The following is a 27,792-nucleotide window of genomic DNA, read 5'->3' as shown; positions in this document are numbered from 1 at the left end:
AATGACCTCCTTTGGGTGCCCTGACAAACAATAAATCCTGCTCAAGGCATAGCAAGGGTTTAAAACAAGGTTCAGAGTTTCAAGACAAAGAGAACTTTGGCGATGAGGGAAAGGGAAGAAGAAAGGCCCAGGGTAAACCCACAAGAGCCACTAATCAATAAAATAAATAATGCTTAAGTGTGATCCCTAACCTCCCACTCCTCCTCATCTCTGTGACACAAAATAAGGGCTTGCTCTCATTTCCAAACAGATGCCTTGTCCATTGAACATCACTGCCCACTCAAAACTCTCCCTGTATTTACTGCATGGCTTCCCTTTGCAGCTAAGCTAAAGAACATATGTGTTAGTGCACACCAAACCAGAGACCCTACCCTCTCCACAGCCTCTTGCTCAGCTGACCATGCAGTGAACTGATTCAAGGCACCAAACTGGCAGGTAAAGAACTTGTGAAAAACAAAAGTGAGCAGTGGATGGGTTTCTGCTGGTTTAAGTACCTGAATCAATTCACTGTAGTATAAAACAAAGGTCGAAGCTGGCACCAAGGAAGAGGATGGCATGGCTGGGGACAGAAAGAAGAGCCAGATTGCTGTTAGGTCTCTTCTAGCAGTAACAGCTAGGTTTGGCTAGTTACTAATAGGTTGGGCTGGTGTAATTTCAAGATGAAACTGCTTTAAGCATGGTGGCATTACTGTATGAATCTGCTGGCTTATTCCCCTATAGGCCAAATTTTGAGGAAGCACAGCTGCTCTATCCATGATTAGGGGGCTAATTCTATCTATAAATAAAAGTCCAGTCAACCTGTAAGGTGTGAGGATCTCCTCTGCCAGCCAAGAGGAGAAGATAGGGCTTCTGATGCAAACCTTAAACACTACGTTTTACTAAGGACAGAGCCCTGGGGCCAGCTTTGCTGCCCAATGAGAAATGCTCTGCTCCACTCCCGCCCACAGCAGATCAGCCCTGAGACTTTTCCAGTTCCCTCAGCTGCTCCTATGCCATGCTGTTTCCAGCGAGGAAGCTTTTAGAACCCAGCTTCCTCAAGTTTTCTGGGCATCAGATTTAAAAAGCTAATCACAGAATTAATTCGGTTGGAAGAGAACTCTGAGATCACTAAGCCCAACCTAAGTCTGACCACCACCATGTCAACTAGACCATGGCAATAAGTGCCACATCCACTCTTTCCTTAAACGCTTCCAAACAGGGTGACTCCACCACCTCCCCAGGCAGCCCCTTCCAGTGTCTAATCACGCCTTCTGTGAAAAAATTCTTCCAAATGCCCAACCTAAACCTCCCCTGGTGCAGTTTAGGACTATGTACTCTCATCCTGTCACTCACCTGGGAGACCAAACCCCATCTAGCTACAATCTCCTTTCAGGGAGTTGTAGAGGGTGATAAGGTCACTCCTGAGCCTTCTTTTCTCCAGGCTGAACAACTCCACCTGCCTTAGCTGTTCCTCACAGGACTTGTGCTCCAGACCCTTCACCAGCTCCCCTGCCCTTCTCTGGACACGGTCCAGCACCTCAATGTCCTTCCTGTAGTGAGGGACCCAGAACTCGACACAGCACTCGAGGTGCGGTCTCACCACTGCGGAGTACAGGGGGATGAACACTGCCCTGGTCCTTCTGGCCAAACTATTCCTGCTACAGGCCGGGATGCCAATGGCATTCTTGATTACCCGGCCACACGGCCGGCTCGTTTTCAGCGCGCTATAGATCAGCAACCCCAGATCCTTATCTGCCGGTTCTCTTTCCAATTGCTCCGCCCCCAGCAGAGCGCCCGATTTCCCAGGGAGCAGCGGGATTCTCCCAAGCAGGCTGTGGGAAGCCGGGCGGGGACGGCGCTGTGCCGGGCGCCATTTGCAGCTCACAAAGGGCGGCGGGGCTCCCGCAGCGCCCCGGCCGCGGCCCCGCGGGTGCCCCCTGCCGGCGGTGGGGCGAGGAGGGGCGGGGCGGAGCGGGCATGGCCATGGCGGGCACCATGGCGGGGGCAGCGCTGCGGCGCGGCCGGGCCGGCCACCGCCACCGCCTGGCGCGGCCACCGGGGCTCGGCGGCGGCAGGGCGGCGGCGGACTGGAGCCGGAGCCGGGCGGCGGCCGGAGGAGCGGTGCAGTACTGCGCCGAGCTGGTGCGGTGAGTGCCCGCGGCCCGGGGGCTGCCGGCGCGGCGGTGCGCGCTCCGCACGGGAAGGCGCCGAGTCCGTCCCAAGAGGGCTCGACAGCGCTTCCCTCCCGATGGGAAAGCTGGCGAGTTCCCTGAAAGGGTGGCTGGAATTTCCCCAGGCCGCCCGTGGCCTCTCCTGGCCCCGAAAATGGTCCCCGTGGCCGGCGCCTGTGGGCCGGCGGGACCGCGCCGTGTTGGGAGCGTGGAAAGCAGGCGGATGTTTAACCTGCGTGGATGATTTACCCTGCGCACAGGATCACAGAACCGACGGGGTTGGAACGGACCTCTGGAAGTCGTTTGGTCCATCCCCTTGCCAAGGCAGGGTCACCCAGGGCAGGTTACACAGGAACGCATCCAGGTGGCTTTTCAGTGTCTCCAGAGAGACATTCAGATGTCTCCAGGAGACTCCCACATCCTTCCTGGGAAGCCTCCCACGGCAATCCACGCTCGCTCCCGGCCCTCCACTGCTGCATTTTTTCAGAAATAGTGAACATTTCAGTGTCATTGCCTCGGGATTTTGGAGAGAGAGATCACCGAAGTGGATGTTTAAAAATAATGGGTGTTGTCGGATCTTCTTGGCTGTTGGAAAATAGCCAGAGCTTCCCAAGTGCTTCTTAGAAAAATGGGCAAGAGCAGAGGACATTCGATAGGTGGACAGGCAGCTCAGTACCTTCTCTGTCCTGAATGCAGGAGGAAGGCTATGTTCCAGAAGCGTGCATACATTTTTTTGTCAAATCCAAAGTGCTCCAAGAGGAGCAGGAGTACAGTTCAGACACTTCCAGACCAAGCCACATTTCCTGCTGGGCTTCTGGGCTGTAAACAACGTGCAGAGCCTTTTGGCTGTTTTTGTAGTCCACAGAAGTTCCAGTTCTTTTCAAAGTAAAACGTTTAACAAGTCTCTTGGTAAAGACCTAAGTAATTTCTCTTTGAATACTGTTGCCCTAGGTGGTTGACAAAAGCAGGGATAAGGCTTTCAAGTGTGTGTAGAAAGAGTGGAACAGGTGCATCTTTTCCGAACTGATGCTTGTAAAAGACAGAAAGGTGTGTGTGGTCAGCAGTAATGCCTGAGGTAGGAAAACTAATGGAAAGGAATGGGGCAATCTTAAATGTTCACTTGCAGCACAAAACAGCAGATCTGTACAGATGCACCAGAGTGCACAGCCAGGTTGCAGTTTCATTGACAAAGCTTCAGAACACAGCTTTCTTTTCCTAGTTAGTCTACCCATGATTTGTTCACCTGATACTCAAAAGACCAGAGGTTGTGTGTGAAGTTAATATACAAAAAAAAGTAACATATACAAGTAAAATGTTTTCAGTAATAAACAATGGTGAACAGAATAGTTAGGTTCAAAGGCACAGAAGCTGAGATGGTTGAATTAAATTTTTTTTAATATATATTTTTGTTAAATGATAAAAAGACTAGTTAGAAAAATACATGAGCATTCAAAATCGTAAAATGAAAGGTGGTTATGCTTTTGACTTCATTTAATTGAAGCTGCTTTTCCCAGTAGCTTATATATTGCATGGAAATAATAAATTATAAAAAATAAGAGAAAGGAGTTATTATTCAAACAGAAATAAAACACCTGTGGCTGTGCAAGCAACAGCAGTTCCCTAGTCCTGAACTTGAGTCTCCCACACACTAGGAAGAACAATTGAGTTATGCTTTAAGGATATACATTTGTGCAAGTTTGCAGTATGTAAGATGTCCTTTCTCTTGGGCTTTCCTTTTTATGTTAAGCAACTCTTTAAAAAAAGTTGCTTTGAGCTATTTAGTTAAAAATACGTATCCCTAGCAGGTATGTTTTCTGTCTCTTGCTGTTTATGACATATGCTCTGGAAGACAAGCTTGTGGCTTGATGGTATTACGGAGTTTTATAACATGGAGGAAATTCATTATACTGGAAGTCCAGTAATGGTCATAGCCAGCTTTTCTTCTGTCTTTGGGTTCATACATAATATATACTTGTTTGAGAGAAAAGCTATGAAAAACACTCAATACTTCAGGTCATTCTCTTCTTTCTTCATTCCTTACACTAATGCATGAAGGAAGTTGGGGTGGAACATGATCTGTAGCAATATCAGTTTTATTTTACACGCTGCGGCTTAATAGATTTACTGCACTTCATTTTTAAACTTGGAATAATTGAAAAAAACAACTAACTAGAAAACCAACATGTCAACACCATTACTCTAGGGAAGACAAATTTCTCTCTTGTACTGCTGTGTACTTTGTGTAACCTGTTTCTTTCTGAAAGTAGAGGTGTTGTGTGAAGAATTCAGGCAAACTGGAACTGGGAAAATGTGGCTGTAAACCTTGCAGCTCTGCCTAGGGTGGGCAATAGTGGGTATTACTACAGTCAGTCTTGAAAAAAGTACTAGGTTTTGAGCTGATAATACTTTCAGAAACTGTCTTAATTGAGGGAAATTTGATGTATCTGTTGTTTAATACAATTGTGACCTTTAAAGTCTGCTAAAATTCACAAATGTAAATTTTTTTGTTGATGTTTCTGAATTTGCATCAAGCTCTAAAACAATTTTCACAACCGATGTGAAAACTCTAAGCGTTTGTTGTCAGCTGCTGTAGGGTTAAGAACCTCTGTTAAAGCTCACTTCCTTTTTGTTTGATGCTAAAAGTAGCAACCCTAATAACCTTGGTTTTAGTTTGGCTTTGCTATTTTAAGCTCATATTCCAAAGAAATGTGACTACATGGAAGAACAGCAAACTTCATGAAAATGAGCAAATGTGTTTTCCTTGACACCTGCTTCTCCACTTTCCAGGTGAAACTTGGAGTTGTTGGACTTGTTCTAATGAAGAATCAGGTTTTAGGCTTATCAGAAAGCACACAAAAATATTGTTCAAAACAAGCAGTGTAGCTTTTCAGAAGTGGCCAGATGTTTTTATTAGCTGCAGTGATGTCTGATTTTGCAGTTTGTGACTCTGTGCACTGTGTTGTTTTTAATTTCGTGGCACACCCATGTGGCCAAATGGTGGCATGTCACTCCAGGGTGACAGTGGGTTGCCTGCAGCGACACTGCCATCTCCCAGAGTTTTTATGCTTTGAATATAATTGCCAATATAAACAAAAACTTAATGGTTAAGTGAGCCTCTACTGCCAAGCTCCAAAGTACAGTCTTTAAAGAAATGTGGTTTCGTGTTAAGAACAGAAACCTGGAGTTCGGACAATCTGGGTTCTTTTTGCAGTTCTGCCACAGCCTTTCTTCTGCCTTGAGCGAGATATCTTGAGATCTGGATTTCAGAGGTGCGCTGAGAGTTCTGACAACCTCCTCCCTCTCTTGGAGTTTGTCTCATTTTAAGCTTAAAAGCTGCTACTTTTGCAAAGCCACAGTTTTGAACTGTAACTTATTGCTATTCTTTCAGGAGTTCAGTGCTAAGCAATAACACGCCCAATGTACATAGAACTGTAAGTAACAAATACATTTTTTCATCCTTTTACAGAAAGCGTGACTATGAAGGGTTTCTGTGTTCTCTGCTGTTGCCTGCGGAATCTCGAACCTCTGCTTTTGCCTTGAGAGCCTTCAATGTGGAACTGGCTCAGGCAGGTATTAAAATACATTTGTGAACTCTGGAAATGTAAAATAACGATTTTGATATTCTAAATTACACTTGTAGGTGGTGTTTTGCCAAGATTAACTTTTTGTTTTGTGAAGGCAATGAATAACTAGTGCAATACAAACCTCTAGTTTTGAATGGCCCATGGAAAGTAGCCAGCTGCCTCCAATTATTTTGCTAATGTCTATAGATTTTCTGGCCTTCCTCTTTGTTGTGTATTTTAAAATTAAATTATAACAACCAGGCAATGGTCCTTGATACTGGTATGTGATTGCATCTACATCCTGGCTTCACATTCAGTGACCGAATCAGTAAAGTGCAGCTAAATCCTGTCTGTAGAAGGTCTGTCAAAAACTTGGATGATATAACCAGGACCAGGTCTTTGTTGGTAGAAGCAAAGTGATGAAAAGGCTGCCAGGAGGGAAGTTTGCTGTCAGAGTAGTGGGAGAGGAGTGGCTGCAGTCTCTTCCCCTTGCTAGGTGGCCAGAAACTGCCAGTGCAGCCAGGAAGGTTGGCAACGCTTGCCAGAAAGGAGTGATCCAAGAAATGAGCTGACCAGGCAAAACCCCTGACCAGCTCCTGTAGGCTGTGCTTCTGGCAACCCACGGTGTGCCCTCCTTCACTGCTGGCTCCACTGCTTCCTTTCCTTCTGGAAAGAAAGCGAGGGTGAGGGTCACCTGAGACTTAATCCTCGTGGGTTCCAAAGTTCAGGTTGTGGGGAAGATTTCTTTTTTAGTCTATGTAGTGTTCACAAGCTTCATCGGGAATAAATGTCAACTGAGAACTGAGCATTTTCCCTACTGAGTTTGGCTATATCCTGTGTCTCTTTCCAGCGTAGATAGACCAAGTGCCTTAAAGACACTGTGAATTTCACTCCAGATGTATCCTTTCTAGATTAAAGACTCCATAACTCAGAAGACTACTGGTTTGATGCGGATGCAGTTCTGGAGGGAGGCTGTGGAAGACATATACTGTGACAACCCACCACATCAGCCAGTTGCTACAGAACTATGGAGGGTAAAACATGCCTTAATTGTCCTAAAATTCACTTAACTGTAGTATTACTGTGGGAAATAATGTCAGTGTTTTGCATGTGCTGTGTTACATAGTTAACAGCATTATTTTGTATAAAACAGATAATGTACATTGTGTTTGTGTTTCTGTGTGTAAGCTACCTAGATGCTAAGAGCTGAGTTGGAAGAGGAGGATATTTAGGTAGGACCTGCTTGAAAGGTTCTTGAAAGACTTCTGTGAACCATCTGCTCCTTTCTCTTCTGTTTAGGAGAAGGGCTGAGTAAATTGTGGTAAGCCATAAGTTGATAGTGAGGTGCATAAGTGTACTTTCCTAAGCTGGTGCTAGTTACATCTCAAGAGATTCAGCTGTAAAAAAAGACAGAAAGCTGAGCACAGAAGGTGAACGAGCAAATAGGTATGAGAAAAGGCCCAAGACTTTATGCAGTTACTGAATAATAGGGAGAATCTTAATACAGTCTTCTTCACATCAAGAGCTGCATGGTGGCTCCTGTTTATGTATTGCATAGATCTTTTTATGTGCATTGAGTAACAAGAATGTGCTTGTGATCTTAACAGTTTATTTTTACCAAGATGCCCAAGTTCTGCAGGGACTAGAACATCACACATGAAGTATTCCTACAGATCTGTCCCTTTGCTGACCATGGCCAAAGGAGCAGAGGGTTTCTTTCAAATTTTTCTGTTTCTACTTAGGACTGTCATTAATAATATGTTCAGTGGTTGATTGAAGGTCTGAATGCAGTGTCAATGGCAGTGTAAATTCCCTTGATGCTGATGTAAAACCACAATGATTTCATTGGTAAGTTGTCATCTAGTCCAGCTTGCCACTCAGAGATGATCTAACATCAAAGTTAGATCAGGTTATCAGGGTCACACTGAGATGAATTTTGAATTTTTGGGGGAATGGAAATTCCATATGTTGCTAACTTGGCATCTTAGGGCCACAGGCCACAACAAGTCTTTGGAGCAGCAAGTCCAGAAGTGCTCCAAAAGAACAGCTACTCTTACTCTATAAGAGCAGACCTGCATTTAAACTAAAGATCTCTGAGCTCCTGGACAGGAAGAGCTGCAGTTTGTCTAAATCTCAGTAGCAGCATACAGTTGACATAGATCCATAGGTAGCTAGGTTTGTGGACCTGTTGAAAAACAGGCAGTGAAATATGGAGTCTTTGTCCAAATATTCATCTGCGTTGTTCCTGTTAAAATCCTGGGAAAAGCAGGACACTCACTGTAACTCTGGGTTAGAACAATGCAGTTTCTGCAGGATTAGAGCATTTCTCTTGTTGCCATTTTGGTTTCACTCAGCCTCATAAAACGGCCTGGGTTGGAAAGGACCTTGTAGATCATCTAGTTCCAATGCCCCTGCCATGTATAGGGACAACTTCCACTAGACCAGGTTTCTCAAAGTCCCATCCAACCCGGCCTAGAACACTTTCAGGGATGGATGCAACTCTGCTGCACCTCCAAGACCACAAAAATTAGTCCTTTCCAAAGAACTGTGGCCTCTCCCTGACTCTTCCTCCTTCAAATGTGACATAAAGCATAAGTGAGCATTTGTTCCTGTCTATCAACACTCACCATTAAATAAAAATTGAGATTTAAACTAAGATACACTTTGTTTAACTAAGAGAAAACATAGGTAATGCCAGGAAATAAAATAAAGCACCTGTTACAGTCACTTCTATTGAAGACCAGAGCTATTCCTAGGTGTCTGCAGCTCAGATAAAGCATATGCCTTTTAGCTACAGCAAGGTGTTCGTACAGTTAGAATGAAGACTGTCAAATGTTGTGAGCTTTTTTATGGGATTATGGGAGTTGAAGATGTACTTAGGATTATACTTTAATGCAGACATTAAAGTGCAAAATTGCTTGTTTACCATGTCAATCTGTCTGTGCTTTTGCCTTTTGTTTCCTTCTCTCTGTCTCTTTTCCAACATAGGGCAAACTTCCCAGGTACAAGACGGTTTTCTCCCAGAATGCTTTTGTTTCCTTTCTAAGGAGCAACTTTAGTGTAGCCTAACTTATTTTTGCTTCTGAAGATATCCTCTCACTTAGTTGTCTGATTGAGCGAGTCAGGTACAAGGTTGTATATTTTCTTTCAACTGCTTTTATTTTCAGGCTCTTTATATGTGTCAGTGTGGGGTGTGTGCATCAAAGCCCAGCCAGTCTCTGAGCAGAGATGGCCTCTCCCTTTTGCCAGCCTTCCCCCTTGCTTTATTGCTGAGCTTGATGCCAAATGGTCTGGAATATCTCCTTGGTCAGCTGAGGTCAGCTGTCCTGGCTGTGTCCCCTCCTCCCTGTTGGGATGGTGTGAGCAGCAAAAAATGCCTTGACACTGTGTAATCACTGCTCAGCAGTAACTATAACAGCAGTTCTTATCAACACCTTTTCCAGCACAAATCCAGAACATGGCCCCATAAAAGCTACTGTGAAGAAAATTAACTCTATCCCAGCCAAAACCTCTGCAGCATTGAGATATAAATCACTCAGATACTGAGATACCAACTGCAACCCTTTCCAGCAGCTGAGGCCCAGTCATGCTCCTTTCTCACAAAACAGAACATTGATTTTTGAAGTGGAAGAAAGGATTGTCTATCTCCCTAGTAAGATTTCACCTCATGTTTGATTCCTCTAAAGGAAGACCAATGTAATACAATCCAAACAGAACTGGTTGTGAGATAAGATGTTGAAAAATAATTCAGAAAGTATTTCTAGGAACTCTTAAAGCTCTGAGCAGTGCAGAGCACTGGAGTGAACTGACAATTCAACCTGATCTCGTGACCTGTTCAGTCAAAATGTGATTTTATTTCTGTACTTTGGCAAATACCCCAGAAATGACCTATTTGAAGACCATGGCTTTACACATGTCCAGGAATGTCATTGCAATTCTTAGAAAGAAGCATTTGGAAAGACACCTGAACTCACAAGTATTGCAGAGCTGTTAAAAGAATTAGCATGTCTTTGCACAACATATTCAATGTATACTCTTTTTTTGCTGTTGAGTTTACATGAGGACAATTTGGTTTTCCAGAATAAATTCTAATTTGTTATGTTAAAGTGTTCCTGAAGTTTTGTATATCTCCGAATAGTGGCATTTGCATTCCAAAAGTTTTATGCACTAGTAGATAAATAGCCTTTAATAGTATTTCTTGAATTATTAATAGCTCATCTCTTGGTGACTTTAATATAAATTTATGCAGCAGCTGTATGAGGCCTGTTCCTACTTGTCTGTCCATTTTGAACATATGAAGACTGAGGCCTAATTCTCTATTTGTTTCTGGTGAAAGAAACCAGTTTTTAAAGCTTGAGAAATGAGGACCTGTGTGTTTGAATGAAGGTAGCTTAAAATAGATGTAATGTTCAAACTGCATAATTTACCAGAATTCAGTTTGGTGCTTTAAGTCTTGACCTGTGGCTATTTCAAGGATTTAGTTTACAAAATGATACTCGAGGTGAACAAGTGAAAATCAAACCCGACATTTGTAGTTGTAACTTAAAATTTGTCTTTTCACATACCGAGTACTGTCTCAAGCAGAATTTGTTGAATCAACAAGGTTTGGTCTTGTCAAACCTTGAAAAAATATTTACTAATATGATGGATGTAAAGAAGAAGTTGAAAGTGAGCTATTAAACTAAATGGTGAGAAATCTACTCCACAAGTCTTGTTTATAAAAGTTTATATGCGTGATTGTAGTCTTTCTAACAATGTGTTCTGGAAAATTCAATGTGTGTAATTAGGTGGATTGAAGGTAAGTTGATAGAATGAAAGTGGTACAGTAAGGAAGTCAAGTACAAGATAAAAACCAAAAGAATGTATGAATATGAGATGCTGTGGGATACATTTTAAACAAACCCAGAATATTCATTATAACACTTTGTTAGGTTGCTGTCTTTACAATATGTATTGGTGTGTTGTCCTGATGTTTTCTTGAAAATGTATAGGGGAAATATTTTTATTGCTTGACTGTGCAGGAAACTGTGTTCTTTTTGGAAAGTGAACGTAGTTGTCTGCAAATATTTTGTGGGAACATGTGACTCCAAGAATAAATTACTTGCAAAAACATTTTTAAAGAAAAGCTTTTAGTTAGCTGGCTTGTTGTCAGGTATTTCATTTTTGTGTGCAGCAGCCTGCAGTAAATGTCATTTGAAAATTTATGTATTTGAATTTCTCTATTCTTGAATTAAATAGCTAAAACATATTTCAACATGCAGTACTACCATCACTTTGTATACATTAACATGGAGGGTTTATTTGATAATTTTCAGGCTGTCAAGAGACATAAGTTGACTAAAATGTGGTTCATGAAGATCATTGATGAAAGAGTAAGTATTTACCATTCGGGGTCTGATTCTGGTTTTAGTCATATTTGGCTTTTCTTTTCCTTATTTTTATGTGCTAAAGTGTAGAACAAAAGTTTATGTAATTCATCTTTTTCAGACAGCAGTATTTCTCTTTAAAACTGATACTGCTATATTTCTTTTTAATTCTTCCTTGATGCCATTCTTCATAGTTTCTGCTCTTTTCTGACCAGAATGGCTAACACAATCCTTGGTTTATTTTTGCTTTAAAATAGATATAGTTTGTGAGTCCACATAGATATAGGATCTCAAAAATTAAATGACCCGTCTGAGCCTTTCTGCCCCACTTTTCTGCTTCTTATCTTGGCTGTGGAGTTTTTCCTAAGCAGTGTTGTAAACTGGAGCATTTGAATCACACCAAGTTTAAAATATCCACCCTTTTCTGGGAAAAAACAAGAGGAAGAATTTCACTGGTACAGTGATGCAACTCCCAACTCCGACACAAGGGCAAGAATTAAAAGCGGAGGGCAGGAATTTCTTAAACTATTTTTACTGCTAAAGTTAGTGTCTCATGAAGTTATACATTGAGAAAATTGATGGTCAGTTACTTGCAGAGTGTCATTGCTATGAAAGACTTCAGAGTTTCTTGATCTTAAATCTGGTTCTTAGTCCTATGACTGGTATGTTTTCACCACAGAAACCACTAGGATAGGAAGAATGCTAGAGGATGTTATATTTTCGGGTGTATTTTATTAGGTACTGCATTATTCGGGTGTATTTTATTATTTTTGGCTGTATTATTTGTTAGAGGCCCTAAGTTGATCTGGGGGCTGGAACACCTTGCCTGTGCAGACAGGCTGAGAAATTTGGGGCTGTTGGTCCTGTAGAAGAGAAAGTTGGACAGGACTCTCTGCAACCTGCTCTATTAGAAGGTATCCCTGCCCATGGCAGGGTGAGTTGAGAGTTAGATGATCTGTAAGGTTCCTTTCAACCCAAACCATTCTATGATTCTAAGAGTCAATGATTTGCATATGACTTCGAAACTCGTAAGTATTTGATAGATTTGATGCATGTTTTAAACCATACATTCCTATTTATCCAAATTTCTCTGTGCTTCAGTTGCAAAATAAAAATTAAAATTGAAAACCTCATGGTGTAAGAATACCATAGTGATGTTTCGTTCTGGCTGTATCTTTTTTTTATGAAGAATTCTGATTTCATATTACTGCAAAAAGTTATATTTACTCCTGTAAGCAGACATCGCTGCAGTTGCACGTAGTTGGTTATGTTAGACTTGTTATAAGCTTTATTGATTGCTTCTATCTGAATTTATACTTTTCTGTCTCTCAATTTTGTCCTTTTTTTGGTTTTGTTAGTGAATTGGGTTGACATGACTGTAGTAATAAACTTGTGTAAATGGCAGTTATGTTTTAATGAAGTTCTGTGTTTATATTACAGGAGAAGAATTTGGATGATAGGGCATACCGTAACATCCAGGAGCTCGAAACATATGCTGAGAACACTCAGAGTGCTCTGTTGTACCTCACCTTGGAAATGCTGGGTAGGTGTTTTGCCCTTTTTAGGTTTTGTTGTTGACTCATTAGTGCAGGTGCAATATTTACTGGTGTTTCAAAAAGCCCATTCTTTTTCCACTGGAGTTTACTCTCGTAGAAGTTGCCTTAGGTAATACTTCATATATCTTTTGGATGTGGGATCGTACTGCAACTGTCCTAGACCTATGCTTTCCTTGGAAGCTGCTCAGTGCAGAGCTCTTTGAAGTGCACTTTCCTACTGCTCCATTCTTTGTTGCTTTGTTTTGTCTCTTCTTGCTCTTATGTGTGGTAAATTCAACTCATCGCTGAATTTAGATTGTCCTACAGAACACAGGGTGCTGCAGGTATTCTGCAGCTGTTGTTCTGTATTGCAGTGATGTGCACTGATTATCTTGAAACAGCCAACTTCCCAACCTGTGAACTTCCCTTGGTGATGTTTTAAATTTGGGTCTGAATCCTCTTAGAAGTAGGTTGACTATCAATAACTGAATAGCTAGAAAAAATGCAACAAGGATGATCCTTGTGGTCAACAGCTAGTTTCTGTGTCATGTGTAGTATGAGAGTTACAAATTGGGAAAGAATTGTTCATCTGTAGTGAAGAAAGGGGTAATTTTCTTTCAGGTGTCTGTTGCACTATGGAAGTATTCTCTGTTTGAGCTCAGACATTAAAAAAAAGTGGAAAATACTGTTATTTAGTAGTATTTAGTATTGTAGTAGCAATATTTTCTGCTTGTCTGTCAGAGTGGTCTGATGGAAGGCCAATACTGAGGTTAAAAGAGTTAATAAAAATGAAATGGAAATAATTAAAAAGAGAGATGGTGAGCACATTCTTCTTTGGAAGAAATGAGGAACTTACCTCTTAACATCTGATGTTTGCTTCCTCGATAGGAAATCAGTGAAATGTTGCAAATGTCTTTCTGAACCTCTGAAGAAATGTAGGAGTATGAGAAATGTCAAAGTCTTTCATTCTGATAAATGTTTTTGATCCTGAATAAGTTCAGTCATGCTTGGGTCACTCCTGGTACAAGTAGATAAATCTGTTTTTGAAAATGGGTATCGAGGCTCTGGATATTCTTGGTGTCCTGTTGTCATGTTTAACTTCTCTTAAGTATATGAATGCAATAAAGTATCTAAGCAAAGGTCTCGTTCACTGCATATTAAACAGTTAACTTCTGTAAATTTTTAGGAAAATAGGGAAACTAATTGAACCATTTCTTGGTGTTCCCCATCAGCAGTCTTTTCTATACTAGGTGGACCTGGTTTCATTGCAGGTCATGTTTGCTAAATTTCTTGTCCTTTTTAGATTCTTTATTCCTGACCAGTCTCCAGTGAGTGCGTATCTCCTCCAACAGTAGTGCTGTTTTATTCTTACTGATTATTTCTCATTTTGACTGGTAATTGTGTCAGTCAAAGTCCTCATACCTCCTCTCAGCTCCTGTCATTTACAAATATGAATGATTGTGCTGATTAATTGCCTCAGTAATTAGGAATTTGATACTACTAAATAATTCTGTTAAACCTTTTAAGAATGTCACTTTTGGGATATATTCCCAGGTTGAGCATGAGTCACTGCTAACTCTTACTCTGAGCTTTTTTTTCCCCTCAAATTCCTAGTTATATGTAAATCCTGAGCTGCCCAGTCAGTATCAGTAAGTTATGTCCCTTGATTCCTCCAAGACATACTTTGCTTTCTCTGTAGTTAATTTATAGACCCCATTGAAGGCCCACACAGTCTTCTGCTGTGAATCTGGTATGGCTGGTATCATTTTCAGAAGTTAGTTAGGCTCATTGACTGTAATTCCTATATCCTCATTTCTTTCTTTATAGAATACTGCTTCTGCTAGAGCTTTTATGAGTTTTCATTTCAATTTTCCTTTAAATTTGCATTTTATCCTGGATCAGTCCTGTGAAAACATTACAGCTGTATGATCAGTCTAAGGGAGCCTTGTGTGCTCTTGCCATGAAGAGCAGTGGTGCTCTGCCCCACTCATCTCCCTCTTTCAGTTCTCACAGTTGTGTGACTGTGAAGTAACTACTTTTCTGTTGTTTTGGTGATCTGATTCAGTTTTCCTCATTGCCTGAAACAGCACAAGGAAGGGGGCAGACATATGGGTTTGTGGGGTGAAGCGCAGGATCATTCTCTTTGCCTTCACTACACTGATGAATCAGCTGCAGTTAATCATGAAACCACACTGTAAGGATTAATGCTTGTCAGGAATCTCACACTTGAATGACTTTTTTTGGCAGGAAAAACAATTCTTGGGATACTGTTATCCTAGGAGAGGACATATCAATGAAAATGAGTTTGTGTACTGATATGTTCTGTCTGAATATGTGCTGCTCTGCTAAGTACACCCTTTGCAAACACTGCAACAAAATAGTAGACATCTTTCTCCTGAATGTGGAAATCAATGACTTTTCTTGCAGCTTTGCACCTCTGACATCATCATGGCTAGGCCTTGCACAAGGACTACCTCTGACATGAGATTCAAAGCAATTTATGCACAGACTGTTCTGTCATGGACCAGTGCACTTAGCTTTCCTAAAGTGTGATTGTGATACACATCAGGGAAGACCATACTCCTCAAAAAGTCTGACTGCATGTTTCTAAACATATTATTTCTGCAATTTTAGGTGTGAGGGACATCCATGCTGACCATGCAGCCAGTCACATTGGGAAAGCACAAGGCATAGTTACCTGTTTAAGAGCAACTCCGTATCACAGTACAAAACAAAAGGTCTTTCTTCCCATGGACATTTGTATGTTGGTAAGAGAAGCAATTTGTCTGGAATTGAACAGTATGTTCCTAACTGTGTTTTTCAGTGTGTACAAGATCATGATTTATTCTGCCAGAAAGAAACAGGAGTTTTTTTCTTTATTTTAACTCTTTCTGCTGTGGCCTAATAATATGCCATTGTCACGGTTTTGTATCTTTTGGGAGGTGAGAGGAGTGACCTTCAGGAAACTCTAGGGTTTCTTCTTGGTTTTTTGTTTGGTTGGTTTGGGGCTTTGTGTGTTTGTTTTTGAGGGGGGAGTGTTATTTGTGTTGTTTTTATTAAATTAATATTTTAATTTTCAGGAATTTTTCCATTAATGTATAAAAATGCAACTATGTAATGGGGCCTCGGTTTGGGGGTTGGGTGTGAGGTTTTGGTGTTTTTTTTTTTTTTTTTTTTTTTTTTTTTTTTTTTTTTTTTTTGGTGTGTTTTTTTTTTTTTTTTTTTTTTTTTTTTTTTTTGTTTTTTTTCATATTTTCCTTTGACCATAAAGGAAACACTGTGAGAAATTTTATTTCTGAACAATCTTCTTGCATTTCTCTTTATTACCTTTTTATATATGTACTGGTGGTTTGTTTTTTTTTTTTGTTCCATATTTGACAGCTATAGGGATACATTCCTTACATTGCTCTAGGAGATGATACGGTCCTTCAATTTAAACTGTACCCCTAATTTGCATTGGAATTTAACAGATCTTGCAACTTAAGTAGGGTGGGATTAGAGCTCAAAATTTTTCATTGATGTTTTGTGGCTTGATCTGCAGCATCTCAACTGTAATTCCTTCATTTCCAATCTTTATTTCTAAATGTTAATGCTATCCTTTTTCTCCTTAACCAAAATGTTTGCAGTTATGGTGATGCCTAAGGCAGTTGTGTTAGTACTTTCTGAATATAATTTCAATACAAGTAAAAGTGTTGATTTGAAGTTTAGTAATGTATGTAGTTGCAACAAATGTAGATGCAAATGTAGGTCAGGGTTATAAGACTGCAGAAAGGAGCTGCACCCTGCTTTCAGCTCTTCTGGGACTGCATGTTATGGAGGCCTTCCAGATTTTCAGCTTTTCAAACACAACCTGAAAATTCAGTCATTCCTTGCCATGGAAGGTGTTTTGCAGTGACACTAAAAAAAGCTTGCCTCCCTTCTGTGCAGACTGAGCATCTTGTAAGCATTTCAGCTGCTGGCAAGTATTGCCAAGTTCTCCTGGAGTCTCTCTGCCTCCTGTGAAGCCCACCAGCCTTCCTTCCTACAGCTTTCACATGCCCCACTGGTGTTGAGAGGAACAGGCAGCTGGTGCTATTCTGAAAAAATTCCCCAGACTTTAAAATCTGACTTGGTTGTCTTACCACAAAGATTTAGGGAGCAAATTCATGCAGAAAGAATCTACCGACTGTTCTCTCTGATTTCTTGAATTTTTTTTCGAAGTGATTGATCAAAAAAAAGGAATTTAAAAAGGAGGGAGCAGTAATAAAACATTTAGGCTGTTTTAGTATTATGTCCTTAGTTTGGTTGCTGGAACATATTTTTGAGAAGTTTAAATGGAAAATTGATATTTATGGTGGGTTTTTTCTCTTTTTGATTTTGTTTTTCCTTCCTGTGTCTAGCATGGAGTTTCACAAGAGGATTTCATAAGGGGCAAGCAAGAGAAAAATGTGAGAGATGTAATTTATGACATTGCCAGCCAGGCCCATATTCATCTAGAACATGTGAGACTCCTTTCCTTTTATTTATTTAAATAAGTATAACTGATGCTAGTCTTCATATAGCATTTATTGTTAGAAGACTTAAAACTACATACTTAATTTCAAATATTTTCCCTTTAATTACTTTGGGAGTTTAAATTTAAAAACTCCCAACCTTTAAATATTACTACTTCTTTATGAATATTATACTGATCTTTATGCACAGGAACCAGTTTACTCACAGCCAGGTCCAATTTCTTATATATAAATGCTGCCTAAGAGACTTAGTACTGGAAGGGAACCTTCAAACCGACTTTTATAAATGCAGTTCTGTGCCAGCATGGGATCAGCACCATAGAAAGCACCTCTGGATATGGTATTTCACAGCACAGTGGAGTGGCTGCCAGGAAAACAGAGCATGTTGCCTTGAACTGCTGGTTAGTGTATGTGGGAGGGGGGATTCATTCCCTAACATGCCCAGCCATGCCCAGCACTGTGTTGGGAAAGGTGCTTTCTGTTTATAAGTTCTCTGGCATACAGCCAAGTGAATTGTGAAAGACTTTATTTGCTTGGAACAGTGGATTATGAGCCCTGAAGAACTGCGGAGTTGTACTCTATTTTTATTTCATGCTTTTATTTTAGCTACACTCTGAATTGCTTGTTGGTGCATAGTACATGAAAGAATGTTTCATCAGCAGTGCTTTGTCTGCCTCCATCTGGAAAACAAAACTTGCAAGAAGCACTGTAAAGAGCTGCTTATGTCTTCAAGTACATATCTGTGTATTCTTTGAGTATTGCACTCAGTGCTTCCAGTCAAGGTAGTCTGGAAAGATACCACTTCAGAGTAAAGAAATGCCAGATTTATCTCTGCATATGCACCACTAATATAATCCTTAATTACAGCATTACCTGTGATCACAGGATTTTATGCAGTAGAAATAGGAGAGCCCTTTTCTGAAGATAAAATGAGGGATCCCTGGTTTGTTCAGTCAGGGGTTAGTTAGTTGATTAATGTTTTTATATTATGTTAATAATATGTATATAACAGCTCTCCAGTACCTACAGGGGCCCTACAAGAAAGCCAGAGAGGGACTTTACAGAGGCAGGTAGGACAAGGGGGAATGGCTTTAAACTGAAAGAGGGCAGGTTTAGATTAGATACTAGGAAGAAATTCTTTAATGTGAGGGTGGTGAGGCACTGGCACATGCTGCCCAGAGAAACTGTGGAAGCCTCATCCCTGGAAGTGCTCAAGGCCAGGCTGGATGAGGATTTGAGCAACCTGGTCTAGTGGAAGGTGTCCTTGCCCATGGCAGTGGGGGTTGGAACCAGATCATCCCTTCCAACCCAAACCATTCTATGATTCTATATACCCTTGAGTTTTGTTTTTTATAGACTAATTCTAATTTGCATTTAAGGCATTCCTGTTCACATTGTTTCTCCTGATGTCTCAGTTTTTGTGGTCACATGCCCAAGGAAGCATTTAGAAGTAGAGAACAGAGACAAAGAAAATGCAACACCAGAACTGTCCACTACCTTTGTTCGAGCTGAAATATTTTGATTTTTCTTGTTTCATTCTCCACCCGTCATCCCATAATGCACAGTGTTTAAAACCCATTGACTTTGGTTGCAGTTGTGGCTAACAAAAATGCCAAGTGCCTGGCCTGAAATGCCTCATATCAGGGATGGGAGGCATGGAAAATGAGTCAAGTGTATTTATGGTCTACATCTTTAAAATTTGATTCCTGGTATTGTATGGATACTTTGGGACAGTAGCAGGAAGAGAATTCAGTTCTTCAGAACTTTTCAGATAATTTGATAATTCATAGTGCCTTGGTCCCCTCGCTTCCAGAATGCCTAGCAGCTTCTGAAGAGAACAGGCCTCCTTTCTTCCCTCTGCATTCCTAGAGCCCTGCCCATGTTATACACTGGGAGGGTCCTGAGGAAAATATGCAGTGTGATCATGTAATTGGAGACTACAGAAAAGTATAAACAGGAGGAAAACAGATTAGGGCAGCATTAGCATTTTATTCAACTGAATGTTGGTCTTGGCACCCTCTCCCCTTTTTCTTTTAATGGATGGTTTATATCACCTTAATTAAAATTTAAAAATTCCTCTCTGAATACTTGCTCCATCATCATCAGTGAAGAATAATTGACAGTGCAGGATCTTTATAGAGTGCTGAAACCGCTTGAACTGGCTATAACTGGCAGCACTAACAGGGTATTGGCCTCCTTAATAATCAGATGATCTTTGTTAATGCAAGGACAAAGGTACTTTCTCCCCTAATGGCTGAAATGGGCTTTTGCTGGCAAGGTTTGCTGGGTATTTTAAGACTTAAGGTGAATGTAGTGGGCTGGTGCCTTTAAATGCATCTGTTCTCCTGTATAAAATCACCATCTTGTTTTGCCTGAGGGTCTTTTCAGCCAATTATCCTTTGTTTTAGTTGGAATTACAGGGTAGGGTAAAGTTTAAACCTGAAGATAGGTTTCAACAATCTCGGCATTTGTTACACAAACCACATATTTTAGAGGATGAGGGTAGCAATTACCAGCCCCATTTCACAGCCAGAAAACATGTAATCCTAAAATGCAGAATTGAGTCTCAGCAATGTTATAGGAAGCATACTGTTGTAATGTGGCCCTTAATCCTGACAGAAAAATTTCCGGAGTGTGGTCAGGTCTTCCTGATACTGGGACTGATGACCAGCAGAGGGCAAAATAAGATAATGAAGATTGCAGTTTTTCTTAGGAATTCTGTGTTTCATTAGAATAAAAACATATAATAAATGTTCTGTCCCTTCCACAGTCCCTCTTTGAAGGCCCGTGAATACATTTACGTATTCCCCCCCTTCCTCTTAAGCACCCTTTGTTAAAAGAGGGTGTCCTTTTGGCTTTTGGCATTTATCTCAGTTATGACACATTATTATGGGCTCAATTTACCAAGGAAGGTAACGTGCTTTCTGAATGGTGTGCAACCCATTCTGGGTTAAGAAGGTCAAGCAAGACTACTTTTTTTTTATCTCACAATTAATAATAGTAAGGCAGAACATTAGATCAGGGAAGAACATTTTTCTTATTTAGAGATAAATATACATGTTATTACATCTCAAAGTTTTAAAATAGTTTGCCTTCTAAAAGATTGAATATTTTTTACTTCCAAAGTTTCAGGTTGATTTTTCTGAGTTGTTTAGAAAAATCTGTGAAAAACTATCAGAAACTCATACATTCTTCTCAGTATTTATAAAGGGTTGGTTTGTTTTAACCTGTATGAAAAGGCAAAACAAGGAGGGATTTTGTGTTTATAAATAAACATTACAGGAAGACTTGCTTCAGCTCTCTTAGAGGGACCTGAGCTGAACATGAGTTTAAATTGTAGATTTGATTCAGCTATGCTTCAGATATGATACATAAATACTGAGGAACTGAAATAATTTTGAAGTCTCAGAAATGCAGTGGGAGCACTTACAATTGGACTTCTGGGGTTGATGGCAACATCGGACCAAAAAGATGCACTGAGAGAAATGCTTTTCTGGTCTTCTGTAATTTCTGTCTGTTGGCAGGTAGAGAGTGATTTGGGTTGTGGGGTGGGGAAAGGTTAAATTGTTTATTAAACCAGATGCAACTTGGGACCTGGTTGGAACAAGGGATGCTAATTTACATTGATTTCTAATATGTAATCTTTTAGTCTGTCAAACCTCATAAATATTTTAGCAGGCTTCTCCCAGTATTATATACTTACTGTGTAACTGCTTTTGTATACAGTGAGGGATGGTGCTGGCTTGCACATAATGAAAAGTTACAGGTTCAGGATGTCAAAATAAAAAGGATGAAGCTCATAAAACAGTTTGTTGCCTCTAACCATTCTACATAGTACTTGATGTTTAATCTGAAATGTTAAATTCTTCTGATAAGTACGTTTGTTTTTTGTTTTGTTTTTCCCCCCACCTTACCCCCTTTACTTTTAGGCTAGATCTTTCAGTAAGAAAGTTCCCGCGAAGGCGTATCCTGCTTTTTTCTGTACGGTGGGTGTGATATCATGCACTCTTTCAGTGATGGACTCATTCCTCTGCTGATGTTTGTGAAGAGTATCAAATATGAAGCATGCTTAACTACTGCTTCATGTGTCTGTTTTGGGAGGATGTAATACCTAAAACTCACAAAGATCAATCATAATGTGTGCCTGACTGTGGAACCTTATAATTTTGATCAACGCTTTTAATCCTTCTCCTTTAACTACATCATTTCACCCAAGATGTCTGTATAATCATAGACTGCTGTTCTGATGCAAGAGCCCAAAATCTTGTCTATTTTTATAATTTGCTTTTTGGTCTAGTAAAAGATAATGCTTCTCTTCACAAAACTTGACTTTTTTATACGCTTGGAATGTGATGGTTACGCTACCACTTTATAACACAGACAAACTGTCAAGCCTTTTTGCAGTTTCTCATTTGGCTTCATGTATTTTTTTTAAACTTATGCCCAATTATTTGTGTGCACCATATGGATTAAGCTTTTTTTCTCCTTTTCTAGGTTGCTTTAGATGATTTTTTACATAACATGCGAAAAGTGGACTTCAATATATTTCATCCAAGCTTGCAAAAGAAGAGTACGTTATTACCGTTGCATTTGTATATTAGATCTTGGAAAAAGACATATTAAAGTTTGGGGTTTTTTTTAATATGGGTTCAGAGTGCTGAGTTTTTTTCTTTGATGTCTCAACTTGATGGAATTGTGAAGTGTCTAACTTCACACTTCTGCAAAGTGCAGTTCTGGGAAACAGCAGATGCACATGTAGCTGTCAGCTTGCTGGCAGTAGTTAAGTTTGTTCTTGGAATTTGAGGCTGATATCTCTGTTTCTCGTCTGCCAAGTCATATGTCCTTGTCTGAGATTACTTTTCTTGCCTTTCCTGTAATAACAGCAATATGACAGAATTTTTTTTGGACAAATTCTGTGCTAATGGATACTTCTTACAGTTGTCACTCTTCACTAAAAAAAGGCAAAAAAACCCACCCCAAAACCAAACCAAAAACCAAGCCAAGAAACAAAAACTGCTTTCTTTATGCCCAGAAGCAGCTACAGTAAATGCCCTATAAATCAGCTAAGTAGTTCTATTCAGTGCAAGGAACAGGCTTCTTCCAAGTAGTGATGATGCTTCATGCTTGGAAGAATGAGCATGTATATTTGAATGCAAGAAAACTGTCAGGAAAAGCTTTAGCTGTTTTAATTATGTAGTATTTATGTAGCATTTCAGAATGGTGAAATATAGCTGTAGTGTAGAGCTTAACTGTGTGTTGAGATTGAGCATTGATGTGACTGTAGGTGGTGGGAGGATAGCTTTACAACATCGGAAGAGAACCCTATACAGTTTTTATCTCTGGCTTTTTCACTCTGCTCTGGGCTTGGCTGTGTCTTCCTCTTGGCCTTTAGTCTCTCTGTTGTTGCCCACAGCTGTCATTGCAACATGGGTTCAACATCCCCTTTGCTCAATATTGACCATGTCTCTCAGGACACCCTCCTACGTGGCTTCCCCGAATTCCTTTTCTTTGGTACTGCGAAGAAACATATTCCTGAGTGCTTCAGGTCATTTTACAACGCCCTTTCTGTAAAGATACTGCTCTGTTTTTTTAATGGGAAGCTACTGGGAGCTTTGTACTCAGCATCTCTTAGGATCAAGGTAAATATTTCTGTTTGATTTGTTTTATGGTAAAATAATGCTTCCTAACATCCAGCTTGATTCAATTGCACAAATCCGGTAGTTTGTTTTGCCGTCATCCCTGTTCTATTAAATAACTGCTTTTCCCAGAGATTTTTTTTTTAATCAGGGTTAATCTCCCCAGATGCTTGGCTGTTTAACAACATCCTGTATTTCAGTGCACAATGCTACATAATGAATTTCTGAGAACAGGATTTGTGGCTTTTTTAATCACAAACTGTCAGCATGGTAGAAATCTTTGTTGGTTTTGTTTTACATGTTTGGAGTTGGTTTGTGATACAGATCTTGGTTAATTTTGCAGTTTCTTATTCCCAAGAAAGACATTTCCTTTTGAATTTGTTCAGCTCAGGATCCTGGATTCTGTATTACTGGAGGTGCAGTAATTGAGGTGATATGAATCTAGAAGAATCTGTATGTACTGGACTGGGAGTATAATGGCTATTTTCTTAACATGAAATCCTAACAGTCTCTGTCCTCTTTTCAAGTCAGCTGCTGTATCTTATTGGTGTTCCTGAAAGTGGCAAAGAGGTCTGGTGAAAAGAAAATGTTTCATTCCTATGCAGGCACTGCAGCTCTTCCTGCCAAACGAAGAGCAAAGGCTCGGGCTCTGTAGCTGCCACCAGGCCAGCTGCGCACTCGCTCTGTGTATTTTGTGTTCTGGAGCAAGCATTACAAATGTCTCTTTCTGCAGTTGGTCCTTGTTTTGTTCCAAACGTGCTGAGTCAGGATAATTGAGGCAGCCCTGTCTGTCTTCTCAAAAGGAATCACTCTCCTGTAAAGTTAACTTTTGGCAGGAGTGCAGTACAGTAAAGTGGAAGAGAAGGGAAAGCATGCAGTATCACCAGCACTTCGAGTTGCTACAGTGATATCTTGCTTCTAGGCCACAAGGCCAGTGCTTTCCTGTGGTGTTGAAGTGGAACAAATCTTGACAATGTACTCACAAAGGCATCAATGGATGGGCTGATTTGTTTTTGTGTACAAAGAAGCCATGTGATGCAGTGAATGGTTAGCATGGTAAGGAGGACTTATCAGTGAATTAGTAAACAGGATATGGAATAAATAAATTCAAGTTGTGACTTCAGTCACAAAAAGAGTTTTGAGTGACCTCAGAAAATAAAGCAGCACTTCGAATTGCAAATCACAGGAGGTTGCTTAAATAGGCAATCTGTGTCTCCTTTATATCCTTTAGGGAACAGCTCTCCCTCAGATGGCCATGTCTGATTCTTCCTTTAGGGACAGTGTTGTGAATGGTGGCATTAAATACCTGTCAAACAAGGTAGTCTTCCATTAGTATTATCTCCTTTTATTTCTTGATGGAAGTGGGTGCCATATAAGAAATGTCCTATTTCTCTTCTTTTTTGTAATCTGGCTTATAGTTGTTTTCACCAAGTGTTGCTGGCTGAGCATTCCGTTATGCCTGGTTTCGGTTGATGTACTGAAAGAAGTTTGTTTCTTCTGTTTTTTTTCCTATAGCTGCTACCATTACTGAGACATATTAAAAATAATTTATGTATTTGGGAGCTGTACGTCATTCATGTACATCAAGTCAAATATCACAGACAACCAGGGGCTGCAATTTCTTTCGTCATTGCTTAACAAGAAAAAAAGACAAATTAGGAGTCAGCATGAATACAGCTTGAGAACCCTGTTTACTTCTTCATCAAAAGAATCAAGAATCTGTACATACAGTTGTTGGTAATATTTAGTCAATACATGTGCAGGGTACTGCCATCACAACATCTTTCTAGACCACTAGCTTCAAACGTGTCTTTAGGCACCCAAAATAGAGAGTAGGCTAGAGGGACTGCAGGAATCTGTGTCAGAGGACTTTGGATCCCTATCAATGGTACTTTCAACAATGAGGAAGAAGACAGTTCCTGAAGAGCCACAATTGAAAGCTGTAAGTGTTCTTTTCTGCACTCTGAATAAGTACTTGGTAAAGTCTCTCCTTATAGTAGAGCAGCTCCTGACCGGCTCACACAGTCATGCTGAATAGGAGATATTTTTTGGTTTAAGCTAAAGGTAGAATTACCACAGAAATCGCGTCTAGTCACAAAAGCTCACAAGCCCTGAGATAACAAACAAATCCATTTTCATGCTAAAACACATTATGCTAGATTAGAGAAGGGTGCATTTTCAGGAATGGTCTTCCTGAATCAAATAATCTTCATTGCTGCACAGTCAGGACAGAGCATCCATTCTAGCTCTTTCTCAGGTGTGGAAGAAGAGATGGAGATGAACAGGGCCAAAGAGAAGGGGCTTCTGCTGTATTTTTTTTTTTAAGGCAGACTAGGAGACAAAGAATTTTATCTATTCTCAGGACAAGCAGCTGGAAAGACAAAACTTATTCAAAGATCTGAATATAGAGCCTATCCAAATCAACACAATATACGGAACTGGAACCATGGGTGCTTGGGGAGACGCCTGCCAAGTTCTGACAATTCAGAAATCCTCACAGGTCTGCTCTCCCAAACAAAACACTTTGTGGATAAGACAGCAATAACAACAAAATTAATAAAGAGGATAATTTGGATGTACAAAATCTTGAGAAAAGATAGTAGCGTCCCAGAAGGACACTTACAAAACTTCTGACAAATCAGCAGGGGTGCTTACAACCCACTGGAGCCAAACAAGAACAAACTTCCAGTGCAGAATCTGAGACTGGGCTAACTTAGGAATCACCAGTTCATTTTTCAATGATACAATGAGTATTCTTTTTTTCACAAAAGGCAATATTTCAGAGTAAAGCATTTAATTCCCCCTTAAAAAGCTTTAAGTTACTGGATTTGGTCTCCTTTTGTGGGTGACTCAGGAGTGGAAATACTCCAAAGCTGGGAAGGTATTTTGCATTTCTGCATCTGTCAGCTAGAAAAGCCAATCCACTGCTGCTTCAAAAAGGTTTTCAATGAATAAAGAAACAAAACACAGATTTTCCTTTTATTGTTTGTAATACTTTTTAAAGTTACTGAAAGCAAAGAATGTAAAGTCCTATTTCAATATGCCATGACTGAGTTTTGCTGACCTAGAATATATAAAGTTAAGATTAAAACTCTAACAGAGCTCACTTAGTTGTGTAAGAAGTGGAGAGATTTTATTTTAGCCCAAGGAGAACATATGCTGCAAGGTTCTAGCTGCAAATCCCATCAATTGTAAAACTGATACTTGAACACGTAAAAAGGAGAGCTGGTGGGAGAGAGAACTGGACTTCCATGGAACAGACTACAGTTGACTACCAGTAGGTAATTCCTTCCTGCTTACAAACTAACCAAGTTCACTTGTACAGAGAACTCAAAAAAATCACCAACACCAGCTTTTAAAGCCAGGACACTTTTAAAGGATAGTCTTGCCACACAGTAAATCTCTGAGCCTACATATATGCTGGATTCTATCCATTTTTCAAAACTACTTTTTAGTGCTGCTAAAAAACCCCACCAATACTGCTGACAATTTTTGAACGTTTTTTATGTTAAAGAAAGCTGCAACCTCGGTAAGGTTCCATCAGAAATTATATGCCAGGACAAAGGAAAAGTTCACAGCAATTTTTAAATTGCTTGAGAGAAACCTGTAAGCCAAGAGAGTTGTGGACAGCCCATTACTGGAAGCTTTCATAAATAATGCAAATGTCTCAGTGACACAATGAAGTAAAAATACTGAACCATCTGCTTGCATTGTCTCAACACCAGACAGACTTGCTCCGATTTTCATGTGATCCTTGGGAAGATCTGAAGTGAAAACACAAGCCCTGAAACAGCTCTTCGGAAACAGTGTCCATTCAAAAATCGTAAGGCAATTCAGAAAGCATAATATACGACATGTATTGTATTGCAGTGTATCATTGCCATATCATGCCTTCTGAAGAATATATTTCCTCCACCCTTAAAGTGTAGCTGTGGCAAAACCATAACAGTAAAGTTATAGTTAGAGAGCAAAAATAAATGTTATTTTAGACTACTAGCTATGGTTCAAGAGAAGTTTTTTCAGCTAAATTAAAATGGCAATTAATTTATGTGTAATATACTACTTATATAGAAATAGTAAAATAAATTAGTATATACTCTGTTTAGTGGGACATCCCTACAGTCTCCCATCCTTTGCCTTCTACATGTCTTCTGTGTAGCATCCATTTTTTTTGCAAGACTGCTTCTGCAGTACTAAGATAAGAGTTAACATGTAAGAGCAGAGATAGATAAGTACAAAAAACTCCATTGAAACCAGCACACATGATCAGTATGCCATTTCAGTATAGTGAGCACAAAGCAAGAGTCACTGACCCTTAGCCAAGTTTCTCTACACTACTTAAAAATTGGGTCAAATGTTAACTTTTTTATAGAGAGATTTAAGAACAAGTGTTTGAGGGTTTGCAAACATACACTCTTATCAGGTTTATCTTCCCCTCTTGTTGAACCCAGTAAAAAAAGAATAATTTAGTACAAAAAAATAATTCAGAAGATCATAGGAAGACAATAGAAAGAAATTATGGCAGTCTTTCATAGCACTGAAGTTTGCTCTGCATGACAGCATTAAGTCATTTTTAGTTCACAGTCTTCTTCAGACAACAGGTTGCTCATTCTTCTCTTAACTGGAGTTCGGGTCTTGTGCTGATATTCCATGACTATATGTGCTAGAAAAAGTATCTCACTGCTGTAACGCTTTGCAGACCTTTCAGAAAACAATGTCAATTTGGACTTCACAAAGAGAATTAAGACATGGATACACAGGCAGAAACATCAGGACTGTTTCACTCTGCCCGCATCCAACTTTCTGCTATATCTCAACCTGGTGTTATAAAATTATTTTGCAAGCATGAATGAAAAGTTAATTAACCATAAAGCTGCTTCTGATGTCAAGAAACATGGATGTAGAGGGCAAGTTAAATCTACCGCAGGTCACAACATAAACTGATCATTTTGGTTCACAAGAACCAGCCCAACCCATACATAAAAGATGCTCTGGTGTGAAGATCTCTCTGCATCTGGCAATCCCAACATGAAGACACTGGTGGCCAGT

General features: G+C 40.0%; 1 protein-coding gene across 4 annotated transcripts; it reads left to right on the top strand.

Moving 5' to 3' along the window:
* The first annotated feature begins 2,007 nt into the window (after positions 1–2,007).
* Positions 2,008–21,749, top strand: NDUFAF6 (NADH:ubiquinone oxidoreductase complex assembly factor 6). Of its 4 annotated transcripts, none has more exons than XM_050317694.1 (9): positions 2,008–2,126; positions 5,617–5,720; positions 6,625–6,747; positions 11,029–11,085; positions 12,520–12,622; positions 15,249–15,382; positions 16,994–17,095; positions 21,037–21,093; positions 21,602–21,749. In XM_050317694.1, the coding sequence occupies exons 2-9, from the start codon at positions 5,700–5,702 to the stop codon at positions 21,728–21,730; spliced, it is 726 nt and encodes a 241-aa protein (XP_050173651.1). In that variant the 5' UTR covers positions 2,008–2,126; positions 5,617–5,699; the 3' UTR covers positions 21,731–21,749. The 4 variants fall into 4 exon arrangements, with proteins under 4 accessions (XP_050173651.1, XP_050173642.1, XP_050173668.1 ...); XM_050317685.1 differs by lacking the exon at positions 2,008–2,126 and adding an exon at positions 5,242–5,419; XM_050317711.1 differs by lacking the exon at positions 2,008–2,126 and adding an exon at positions 5,379–5,419 and having other exon boundaries at positions 5,617–5,716.
* Positions 21,750–27,792: the final 6,043 nt, after the last annotated feature.

Source organism: Myiozetetes cayanensis, unplaced genomic scaffold, assembly GCF_022539395.1.
Source record: "Myiozetetes cayanensis isolate MyiCay16 unplaced genomic scaffold, myiCay2020 scf1, whole genome shotgun sequence".
Classification (NCBI taxonomy): Eukaryota; Metazoa; Chordata; class Aves; order Passeriformes; family Tyrannidae; genus Myiozetetes; species Myiozetetes cayanensis.
The sequence above is the reverse complement of the archived record's forward strand: the minus strand, read 5'-3'. Positions and strand labels throughout refer to the sequence as shown.

Bases quoted from the DNA above. Each gene is read 5' to 3' on its own strand.
- NDUFAF6 (XM_050317694.1), top strand. From the start codon at position 5,700: ATGTGGAACTGGCTCAGGCAG. The intron at 12,623-15,248 runs GTAGGTGTTTTG...CTGCAATTTTAG, and splicing joins CCTCACCTTGGAAATGCTGG to GTGTGAGGGACATCCATGCT. The intron at 17,096-21,036 runs GTGAGACTCCTT...CTTTACTTTTAG, and splicing joins CCCATATTCATCTAGAACAT to GCTAGATCTTTCAGTAAGAA.